The sequence below is a fragment of the Brassica napus genome, chromosome C9 (genome assembly GCF_020379485.1).
Source record: "Brassica napus cultivar Da-Ae chromosome C9, Da-Ae, whole genome shotgun sequence".
In the NCBI taxonomy this organism is placed as follows: domain Eukaryota; kingdom Viridiplantae; phylum Streptophyta; class Magnoliopsida; order Brassicales; family Brassicaceae; genus Brassica; species Brassica napus.
Genome location: NC_063452.1, coordinates 42815172 through 42827569, shown reverse-complemented (window position 1 = coordinate 42827569; position 12398 = coordinate 42815172). Strand labels below are relative to the sequence as shown.

At 35.4% G+C, this 12398-nt stretch overlaps 1 protein-coding gene and 1 non-coding gene across 2 annotated transcripts; one reads left to right on the top strand and one right to left on the bottom strand.

The window, feature by feature from the left end:
- The first annotated feature begins 1336 nt into the window (after window positions 1-1336).
- Window positions 1337-1487, top strand: LOC125593721. The gene has a single exon (XR_007329619.1). It is a non-coding gene; the product is annotated as a U4 spliceosomal RNA (small nuclear RNA).
- A 6200-nt stretch (window positions 1488-7687) lies between these two features.
- On the bottom strand, window positions 7688-10611 carry LOC106417358 (uncharacterized protein At4g02000-like). The gene is made up of 3 exons (XM_013858174.1): window positions 10536-10611; window positions 7994-8111; window positions 7688-7922 (listed from the first exon to the last, which is right to left on the bottom strand). Exons 1-3 carry the CDS (start codon window positions 10609-10611, stop codon window positions 7688-7690), a joined length of 429 nt encoding a protein of 142 aa, XP_013713628.1.
- Window positions 10612-12398: the final 1787 nt, after the last annotated feature.

Below are 12398 nucleotides of genomic sequence, written 5' to 3'. Positions count from 1 at the left end.
AACACAAAATGATGTTAGTATAACTCGCATTACCAAGATAGAACTACAAAACCAGATTACCGTTTTGACGCTCCGCCTCACCAATAGTGGGATCGATATACTATTGATACGACAAATCTTCTTGGCTCTATCAGCCTCATTCAGCCTCTTCAACGTGTTTGGGTTTTGGTGCTCCGCAAGAGATTTCTGGTAAGTCTCATAGTGAATTACTAAGTCAAACATGATCACGTTTAGATTCAACCACGAAAAAATCAAACATGATCACATTCTTGCTTTCAAGAATATGAGCAGCCGAACCTCCACCGTGTAAGAAGAACAACTTCCAGCCTCCAAATCAGAGAGCAAGACAAATGAGGTAGCCATTATACAGAATATAATATTTCTCTCAATTTTAGGATTTGTGAGGATGATGCTCGAAGATGAAGCCAAGCCATACCTTTTTATAGGTGAGAGTCACCGCCTCGAAGCTATATAAGAGTCTTTGAATGCGAGATCTTGGTTGTAGTGGCCATGAAGAGTTAAGTTTTGGTTAATTACGTTGAATCAATGCGACTTGAAACCGTTGGTAGGTGAAGAATCGAAACGGGAACGACATGAACAGACTCCGACGCGAAGATTAGTGACGAAGCGTCGAGTTTCACGCCATTTCAGAACCACCATTGCTGGTAGAAGGAATCGGATCCTCAAAGTGACGATGAACCCTAGAAAGGCGAATCAGGAAGAAAGAGGTAGGTGAGACGGGCTTTCTTTTGGTTTGCATTGCGGCCCAGAAAGAAGAGTCCATAACCTACGGAAAACAAAAAATCGTGCAAGCCCATATATGTATGACTTCGCAAAAAGCAACCTTCCTATTGGACGATTTTCCAAGCTGGCGGGGATGTCTTCCCTGATGCTCTTATTTTCTTTTTATTACTTGTTTGATGTTCTTTTAGATATTTCTACTGGCATTGCCGGTGTCCAATTTTCATTATTAATACATATGCTTATTGACTAAATAGCATCTTTAAGGTTATGTGATGACTCTATAAATTGTATAATATTTCTATTAGTTTTACTTCGTTTACATGGGGTTCGTTCCTCGGAGTGAATAGATGGGGGGGATAAAAGAGAGGATCAGGGAACAAGGGAGTTTGAACATTGTCTCTCTCGTCACAAACTTCTAGTCAAGCGAAAACCTTAAAAGTGATTAATGGGCTTTTTATAATCAGGACCAGTTTAAGTTAAAACAACCCATAAATGGTTTTGGTTAAGTTAACGCGTCCCACATCGGAGGCAGTATAGAAGGTCATAGATTTTGTTTGCCTATAAAATACGAGACTTTCAACTGAAGAAACCCATCTTTGCGCTTGGGGCAATGACGCAGCTTATTAGGTACTAACCGAGGCGCGTCTATTGCTGGTTGAAAACTATTTCCAAACCCCCTCCTGAGCCTAAGCTTGTCTTGGGCTCTCGAGAATTTCTGGAAGGGCTCCGTTCTGGTTAAAGCCCTACAATTTTTAAGTTAAATATTATTTTTATATCTTCTAGTCAATTTTAAGTTAAATATTATTTTTTATATCATCTAGTCAATTTTAAGTTAAATATTTCTTTTCAAAATTGTATGTATAGTAGTTTTTTCTTAATTCAGAAAACTTGCAAACCTGTTTTCTTGATTTGTTGGCAAATTACCTTAATGATATAAGATTATATACTCAATTCAGTTCATGCTTATGGTTCTCGTAGTCGTTTGATAAGTTTAATGCCTTATGGTTCTCGTAGTCGTTTGATAAGCTTTAATACAAATAGAATCGGCCAATGCACAACTGCTCAACTCAAAGCTGTTGTATCAAAAGCCAACTCACGCATCAAAAGCAGAGGATGAACCTTACGGAAATTTAAGACGCAAAAAGACTCATCATAATTTTAATCTCGCTCCAAATGGCAACGCATTAACGACTTTACTGGGCTGCTTAATTAAAATGGGATTTAATGATCCGCAAAGCCAATAATATCTCGATATATATCAAATACTTAAGACCCTACTTTGGTTATACAACTAAGGAACAATGCAGAACTGAAGTATATAAATATGTGTAGATAGGACAAACAAGACTAACCTTTCGCCTTTTATTAAAAAAAGATGTTCTCTTTTCTCTTAAATCTGCATAATCCTTTTTGGAAAAAAAACTTTTATTAACAAAACTTCCATCAAAATCTTGAGTTTGAAACATCAATCCGCTAAGAAAAGAAATTATTGTCAGAGTGGATCGTGGCTGAGTTTGCAATTTTGATTTTGGGTCAGCAAAATTTTCTTTTGAGTGAAATGGGTCGGACACTGTTTGACCCTATGCAAAAATGTTATAAAAAATCTATGCAGTCCCTACCAAACCCATATATTCACAGCTTTGCAATTTTTAATTTTTTAAACATATTAAGTACTAATAAAGAAGTGATACATGATTATGATATACATGATTTAATTGTGTAATAGGTTAAGATCCGCGTCTTGCGCGGAATGAATATTATATATAAATTATTTTTACGTATTATATATTATTTTACATATTATGAAATATAAAAAATTATATTAAATATTAAAAATTCAGTTACTATTACGTATATTATCAAATTGATACGAACACTTAAATAAAATGTATTTATCCAAACAAACACTTTTTTATTTTATATGTTCTATAATTAAATTTAAATAATATTAACATAGATATATAGTATATTTTTACTATTAATATTATTAAATATTTTTTCTACTCATATTTTTTTTTGATCATTTGTATTTTTTTGTGACAAAAACTTTAAATCACTGATAACAAAAAATTTCACTGTGTGATGTTTATAGTTTTCTAATTTATAATTTTTTTAAAAAATTCAATGCAAAGTTTAAAATTAAACTATTAAGTTGTCAATATTTGTTCAAAGCTTTTTTCAAAAAACATTGTTCAAAAAAAATATCAAAATTAAATTATTTATGTATTTTATATGGTATATAGTTATATATATATATATTGTTAATCTTAATATTTATTAAATGAGTCTTCATACTTTTATGATTTTGTAATCATTTGTATCTTATCACAACAAAAATTTTAACCATGGTTCACGAAATTTTAGTGTGAGACTTTTAACGGTTTTAGTAATTTAGATTCATTTTTAAAATTCAAAATATAACATATAAGAAAAAATCTAAATTTATATTATATGATTAATGTGGTTGTTCAATTCATTTAATAAGCTGAAATTGAAAAACATTATAGATGATACACTAATTTTTTTCAAATCTTTATTATTCAAAATCATTAATTGTCATATATTTTAGTCACATTAGGCAATTCCATAATTTTTATTTATGGAAAGAATGAAGAACATTAATAATTAATTTATGGTTAGTTTAATAAAAAAACTTATTATATATTTAGATGGACCAACCTATTTCTCTAGAAATTTTAAGAATCATTGTAGTGATGACACATAGGTATCTCAAATGTTGTAATGTTTCTCTTTTAATATATAGGGGATATATGTTTTATTGCAGTTGCGACTATGTTTCAGTTTAGCGAACAATGTGTTTTCATGTTTATAATTAGTTTTAAATATCATACTTAAAAAAATGTTAAATTTTACATCATAGTTATAAAAACTCAGATCTTCAACAAAAAATTCGATTTTCAAATTGGAAACTCAAAATCATAATTTTCTCTCTAAATCTATCAAAAATGGGCACATATATAAGAAAAATCAGTAAAAACACTCAAGAATAGCTATAAAAAAAACAATAAAAACACAAAAATAGGGTTTCTCTGCGACACGTGAAAGGAAGAAGATGGGAATATTTTTGTAAATTTCCATTCATTAAAGAAAAATTCAAATTTACATAAAAAACATCCATAATTTTTATTTATGGAAAGAATGAAGAACATTCATAATTAATTTATGGTTAGTTTAATAAAAAAACTTATTATATATTTAGATGGATCAACCTATTTCTCTAGAAATTTTAAGAATCATTGTGGTGATGACACATAGGTATCTCAAATGTTGTAATGTTTCTCTTTTAATATATAGAGGATATATGTTTTATTGTAGTTGCGACTATGTTTCAGTTTAGCGAACAATGTGTTTTCATGTTTATAATTAGTTTTAAATATCATACTTAAAAAATGTTAAATTTTACATCATAGTTATAAAAACTCAGATCTTCAACAAAAAATTCGATTTTCAAATTGGAAACTCAAAATCATAATTTTCTCTCTAAATCTATCAAAAATGGGCACATATATAAGAAAAATCAGTAAAAACACTCAAGAATAACTATAAAAAAAACAATAAAAACACAAAAATAGGGTTTCTCTGCGACACGTGAAAGGAATAAGATGGGAATATTTTTGTAAATTTCCATTCATTAAAGAAAAATTCAAATTTACATAAAACACATCCTGCCTCGAACCCAGGTCCTATAGATAAATACCACGCACCAGAACCACTGGACTACGATTGGTTTGGCAAAATCTTATACATTCAACTATATATATAATAAACTAATCAAATTAATCCCGATTCTACAGGGACTATCACATTGTCTTTTACCTTTAATGATTTAATCTCTCTCCTAATTTTCTTAAGATAAGTTATATAATTATATTAGATAACATCATTTGATGCACGAAATAAAGTACAACATACACTTCATTCTTTCTTTACTTCTGTCTTAAAATATGAAAAACTTCATTTAATTATTCATTTTACCTTATAGTTTGAATAGCTTCTCTTTGGCAGTGTAGAATGTAAAATACGAAAAATGCTCTTGACATGGCTCATGTTCATCTTAGTTTTCATAGCTTCTCTTTAACAATAGAGACTGTAAAATATATTTTCCCGTTACAACCAATGCCTCCTAAAACAAAAATACAAGATGTCAATACTCATGTTCAAATATCACTTATTCGCATAAAAACCAAGACAAAGTTATAGAGTTATACAGTACCTGGAAACATTTCCACCATTTAATTAAATTTGTAATGTGTCACTACAAGAAATAGTTTAATTTCTGACCTTTAATTCTGTTAGAAAATGGTCAGAAACACTCTATTTTGACCAATTTTTAATCACATTAAACCGTCAAAAAAGTTCCGCCAGAAAATAAATTTGGTCAGAAAATGGTCAATTTTTTTTGACCATATTAAGTCGACGGAATTGTCGTAAAAAACAAGCAGCAGAAAGTGGTCAAAATTATCAATCCATTTTCTGATAAATTTCTGACCACTCTTTTATGTTGACTTTCCAAAATATTTGAAGATTATTTTTTATTACTATTTGATTTTTTATCAGATTATTAATTTAACAAAATTAAAATAACAGTGTGAATATATTAAAACTTAATGAAACTGAATAAATTCGAATTAAAGTTATTTGTTACATAAGAATTGAAGTTTAGCAAAATAAGAATACATATTAAAAGAAAGAACTAACTCCTCTCAAGAAAATAACTACACTTTGAACTGGTTGTTCTCAAATGTCGGACTCACTTGTTCACAAGATACCATCAACTAACTTCTACCTCGAAACACATCTCTCACTTTCTATATCACTCTCTCTTTACTTGCACACATAGCCTTGTTTAACTTCTTTACGCGTCCTCTTTTGTTTGCTCTACACCTGAGTCTACTAGTGCATGTATCAAGTTCTTCATCTTCCTTGATTTTGTCCAACCATGAAAGACCTTAGTGTTTAGATCACCCGCAACCAGCCACTTGTTTTTACACTTCTGTTTCCAGAAGCTTTCTTCTTGATACAAATGGGTCAACTGCAGCTTTATCTCTGCTATCATAACCAAGTCAGGAACAAGTTTTGTCTCCTCCTCCTCGAGTTGCAGACGTAGCTTCATAATCTGTTTCTTAGAATTTCCTGCATCACCTCTCTTCCACTTTGCCAGCTCTTAGCGACAAGATGAGATCACCGATGGCACGTCCCTTCCATCTTATCTTTCCACCGATCTCCAATGTTTTTTGATTATATCACACACTGCAGGCTGCGACGACCATCTCTTATCAAATATAAATCTTCCTCTCCGGATCTGACTCTGAGCCACCATGCTGAGAAAGATAGGTCTATGATAAGACCCCAACCGTTCGAGATATTACAGATGAGAGCGAGGGAAGAGACGAAACAACTCTGGATTTTCAAAGGCTCTAGCTAGCCGACACTGGATCCAAACATTCTCCTTGACACCATTTGTAATCACCTCCCTTACTCCTGCCCAAGAGAGTTTATCCCCAGAGCTCGGAATCTCCTTGATCTTACATATGCGAGCCATAGAACGAAACTGATAAAAGGAGCTCTCAACCCGAACCGGACCACCAAGCTTTTTTTCACTGCTCATAAACTCATTGAAGTTGCCAGCTAAGCCCCAACCACCATTCCGATTCAAGCCAATAGACTTCAACTCTGTCCAAAACTCATTCCTTCTTTGTCTAACTAGATCTCCGTAGAAAAATGTCATATAGTATACAAGGTTGCCAGCCTTCACCTTCGTATCTATAATCCTACTACTTTATCTCAAAATCTCCACTTCATACGACTTCTTCCAAAAAAGCGCTAAACCTCCACTAAGACCCACTGGATTCACCAAAAAGAGTGGTCATAACCCAACGATCATGTAACACCATTCACGTAGTCATTAGATTTTTTAGTCTCTAGGAGAAACAAAAAATCCGGAAGATGCTCACGACACATCTCCTCTAGGCGTCGAAATGTCAAGTTGCTCTTCAATCCCCGAAAGTTCCAACTGAGCGTCGTCATTGATCATTGGATGGTTTCGGGGAAACCACCAAACCCTTCACTTGTTTCGCCATCTTAGACGAGACTTCACCCTCATGCGCCTTGCGTTTTATTTGACCCTCTTCTCTGCTCTGCTGAGCCATGGCATCTGCCTCCTGAGTGCCTCTACGTTTATTCTGGTTACGTCGTACCCAAGAAGAGTAGCTACTATGTGTTTTTCTACTGCGACTACTCCGTGCTGCTCCGTTGGAGGTCCCAACGCCCATTACAAAGCCTCCACTTCTCATATTACCCAGTTGTAACCCATATTCTTGGTCAGCAGTATATCCTTCTTCTCCTCTTTTATTTAAGAGCCTATGTTGCTCATTCACCGACATGCATTGCTCCGAACCTTTATTCTCATCCAACCTCATTGTGGAGTCAGCCACCACCTCCCTTCTGGCCTCTTCATCTTCCAACATTTCAGGTAGTCTCTAGGAACCATAAGACGATGATTCTGCTACAATAGGAACAAAGGCAGTATCAACTCTACTGAAGTCGATAAATCTTCCTCTGTCTCTATTGATTTCCGAGGAAACCAGTCGTGCTCTTTCCAATCTGAGATATGGTCTCTGGCAATTGGGTCCTTAGACAGTTCCTGGAGAGTCTTCCTCATTTTTGCCTCTCTGATTATTCTTTCCTCTAGATCAACGTAATCCATGTATAGTCTCATTTTTTCAAAGACTTCTGGAGCCACAATTGAAGGATGTGGCTCGAATCCGGGCAGTATAGTTGGTGCCGTTAAGGGCATCAGTTGGTCGACAAGATCACTGTGATGCTGTCTCACACCCGACTATTGTACCTCAACTGCATTCTGTCGAAATACCACCCCTTTCTCTTTATTTTGCAAGCCATGAAGGAGAGGACACTTTTGTTTTTAATGAGAAAGTCTCAGGCAGTGAAAGCACTTCTTCCTCACTCTTTCATACTCAACATCTACATACTCAATTCTACCTCCAGGTAAAGTCACTGACTTCTTATCCCGTAGTGGCTGATTGATATCCAGAACTACTTGGACCCTTACATACTCAAGGATATGAGGCTTCGAAGGATCAAAATCTATCAATTTTACATGCCCAAGGTCGTGTGCCACTGCATCATGAGATAGTTGACTGGGAGATTATGCAACCTCACTCATATCGTTGCTGTTTGCAGGTAATTTGGTGGTGGCGTTTCCACCCACCTTTCCATAGCCATACCCCAGTCATCGAAAATCCAAAACCCTTGCTTCAGCACCATCTGGATGTCGGTTTCAAGATCAAAGATAAATTGAAACCCTTCCTTGGTAAACGCAATGCCCCCTGAATTGCTCATACACCTTCCAGATTTTTGGCATTGTTCTCAACATTCTATCCATGTTCTGACAATCCGGATTCAGAAGATGTCCCAAGAGGCTTCGCCCTCCCCTTTCCATCGCACAGAAGTTGTCATCCTCTTATATGACTATAGACTTGTCTTCTCTGAGCGACATCCCTTTCAATACTGCAGCCAAATTCTCACCCATTAGCAATAAGAATAGAGATCTTGCTCGCCAGCTTCTAAGAAAACAAGAGCCTTGTGTTAATATTAATAGCGCTAATACCCTCAATCCTAGATAAACACATATCTTCTCCGAAATTTTTTTGGAAAAGAAGATATTTTCTAAAGATTTTTGTAAATCTCCCAAAATATTTTGGAAATCTTCCAATTTTATCCATATGGCTGAGAAGAATTCCCTCTGACAAGAAACTCCCCTAAGATTAGCCATAGAGCCATTTCCATGGGAGAAGATGGAGATTCCTTTCGAATCGCCTTCGACTCGCCCCTTGAGTCGCCAATCGCCCCGAAATCATCATCGATACCCCAAAAAACATCGGTCATATTTTCCTTACTGAATAATATGCAATGTAGTTTTAGTTTTAATATATATATATATATATATATGCAATGTAAAATTATCTTTGCATTTGGGTCTTGGGATAATGCCGCAGATAATGAGTAACTAACTGAAGCCAATCTATTGCCGATAAAGATTCAACTCCAAGTACCTGCTAAGTATTAACAGAGAAAGGTATTATTTATTAGATTTTTTTTTATTTATTGATATTTTTTGAACAAGATTTTTAGTTACTTATTAGATAATGCAATAAAACTAACATCACCTTTTTCTTTTTCTTTTGTACTGTTGTAAAATAACTGGAACAAAAAAAAAACATGACACGTACACACGAATGTCTTTCATATAAGATACCGTGGCCTAGGGTATTCTTTAGTTCTCATTTCTACTAGCTAATAGCATCTTTAACCCATAAACCCATTTGGGGTGCTTATATATATATATATATATATATATATTTTTTGTCTGGTTAAAAAAAAAAAAAATTAAAAACGAACCAATCACGGACCGCCACGTGTCAGTGGGGCCCATGAAACAGTGCAAGCCTCGGTGCTTAATTTGGCGTTTTTAGCAACGCTTCTTCCTCTCTTATGGTGGATCCCACCCCTAAGCAACCCCTTAAGCACTCCCATTAATGGTGCTCTAAAGCTTCACTTGTGTGTGGGAGCAGCAGCTGTGCCAATGCGAGAGCAACAATATTTACGATACTGAAAAATATGTTCTTTCTTTTTTTTCTATCGCAAGCTTTTCTTTCCAAATTTGAGTTTTAATTGCTGCTTTGATGGATCTTCATGTCTGAATAAAGTAAATGGCATGTCTAATGGATTAAAACAAGATTTCTTGAAGTCGTCTCCTACCAAAACATGTTGAAGCACTGATTTATACACGCATTTGGTTGGAAGGATTTACGTTCCGGATCTAGGTAACATATTAGTATTTATAAAGTTTTATTTTATATTGATATATTTGTCAAATTTTAATATCTTTTATATTTTATATGTACTCTTGATGACGATGAGAATGTAGAAACCACTGAGAATAACTTGATCCTACAATTTCTACTGCATCAAAGTTGAAATGCTTTTGTTTTATTTCTATTTGCTATTATTATTATTATTATTATTATTATTATTATTATTATTATTATTATTATCTTATTTGGTGTTTTTAAGTTACACATCTTTTTTAGTTTAACTGGATTTCATAAAAACATATGGTTTTAGAAATTGTGTTCTTCTCCATCTCAATCATTTGAAAGACGTAATGTGAGAAGGTGCGTATTTCTGTTACTCAATTAGGTGTGAAATAGTGATTTATATATGCCGGCAAGACATAACAAAAGCTCAAAAAAGTCCAAAAAGTTCTATAGCCCGTTTAGGACCAGGCCGGGATTTGAAATATAGGCCCATAACTTTTGCGGGCCAGGCCGGGATTAAATAGCAATGGGCTTTGCGGGTTTTGAGCCAGGCCAGGCCAGCCCGATCGACACACCGACCGTAAGAGACCAATATAGATTGGCTGTGTGAGTGTGAACTTGCATTCCAAGAGGATAGTTGGACGAAACCAGAGAACTCATGAGTTACGATCAAATTCGGTTTAGTCTTTTTTTGGTATCAAACGGCTATTCTATTACTCAAGCTTGAGGTGGTCTAGGTAATCAGACCAGAATAGAACAACCAATAAAACAAAGATATCTAAGAAAAGAACGGGCATTCCTAGCCAGCGAATCAACATTTTCATTTTGCACCATTGGGAAGTAGTTGATCTTGAAGTCCGGAAAACACGTCTGGAGAATTTGAATGACCTCCAGCTCAGTTGAGAAGTTTGGCCAAGCTTGTGGGTTCGTTACCTTTGAAATCAGGTCCTTGCAATCTGTTCCAAATCTCTGGCAGGTCGAATGTTGTAGCATGTTCTCCATTGCCCATCTTAGCGCTTCCAGTTCCGAGTGTAGTGCTGTCTCACGCCTCTTTAAGTTCTGTGTCCCTATTAGTTGGATCTTTCTCATGCTATCCAAACCCATCCAATTCCACTGAATTGATTTGTGGAGGTCCATGAACCATTGATATATGGTGTTTTGGGTATCGTGTATATATGTTTTCTAATTGGTTTTCAAGTCTTTATCGAGTCTTCCTAGTCCTTTTCAAGTCATTACAGGTCTGGAGTTGCATTGGATGGGAGATAAACCAGTTGGAGGAAAAGAAGAGAAGAATAGTGCAATTTGGAGTTTTTCACGCAGAGCAGTCGTGCAGAGCAGTCTGGCGTGCCTGTTCCAGCGACAGAGATTTTTAAGAAAGTTTCCAAATATTTTGAGATTTTACCTAGGGCTTCCCCCTTTTTTCTCATGTAGCCGCCAGAGACCTGCAATATATATTTTCTTATTGTTCTAGACATTCTACGTGACTTTTTAGAGAGATTTTGGAGAGAGAAAACTTGTACTCTTGTTAAGGGAGAAGAATCTCTACATCTTTTGGAGAAGATTTCTAAACCCTTTTTGCTTTTTATTATTAATTCAGACATGTTTTCTTCATCTGTTATCTCTGTGATTTCTCTGTCCATGGCTGATTAATCCACTTGCTTAGTTTAGGGTGTTAGGGTGTTAGATCCGTAAGTTAAACATAGATAAGTGAATCCCTTGATTGTTTTCATTCATAACTATTCTTAATGCTTGCATTAAACTGACCGCTTAGTGTTAGATCCTAGGTTTAACCTGTTCATTAACCGTGTAATAGGTTGCTAGATCTGTTATGATTGGGTATTGCATCCCTAGTCAGCGAGAGTAGATATTAGGGTGTATTGTGAACATATCGGACTTGATCTCTAAAGTTTGCTAGCGCATCTTGATCCAAACGAGAGTTTAGGCATCAAGACCGACTTGCAAAGGAATCAATACCACGAGAGTGGGTTGATTCAACCTGAGTGATCCGAGTTCTAGACTTACTCTTAATTGAACTTGAATAATTGTGTGGCTCACACTTGTTTAACACCATATCAAACCACCCTAGGCTAGCAATCTTAATCATCTGAAAAACCTTAAATCATTCTCTTACTTGCTTGTTACGAAATCAACTTTAAAACCCTAATATTGTTTTAGCTTGATATTGATCCTATAGAAATAAAGTGTAATCATTGGTCTCTGTGGATTCGATCCTAAAGTGCTACATCGACATACTATTCGATTGTGGTAGTGTGCACATTAGGGTAATTGGTGTGCGTATACACATAATATCAATTTGGCGCCGTTGCCAGGGACCATCTTTTTACCTTTATTTTTCGGTTATTTATTTAGTCTAAGACCTCTAACTTGCTCTATCCTTTTTGTTGTAGCTAATTTTTCAGGTGCATGACCAGTAGACATACTCGGAGAAACGCACAAGGAGAGTTACATTTTTACCAACCAGGGGCTAGCAAGGTTCGAAAGAACAAATCGTCAACAGCCAAGGCAAACCGACACCACTATGGGTGATCAAGCCAATCAGGATGATCTTATTGCTGCAATGGCACTCATGCAGCAACATATGCAACAGTTGCAGCAGACCATTCAAGCGCAGGAACAAGCTGCTCAGCAGCAGCAGGAACAGCAGGCATAGACGGTTCCGATCGGGAAGAGAAACCTTCCGCGTAACATCCCTACTACGCGCTCTGCCATTGTTCCTCCACTCTGCCTCAAACAGGACTTCGAGATCAAGCCTGCTTTGATCGGTCTAGTACAGAG

Excerpts from the sequence above, each read along its gene's own strand:
- LOC106417358 (XM_013858174.1), bottom strand. The coding sequence starts at position 10,611 with ATGGGCAATGGAGAACATGCTACAACATTCGACCTGCCAGAGATTTGG. Across the intron at positions 8,112-10,535 it reads GCAAGGACCTGATTTCAAAG|GGGGCATTGCGTTTACCAAG; the intron begins GTAACGAACCCA and ends TGAGCAATTCAG. Across the intron at positions 7,923-7,993 it reads TGGGGTATGGCTATGGAAAG|TCAACTATCTCATGATGCAG; the intron begins GTGGGTGGAAAC and ends ATAATCTCCCAG.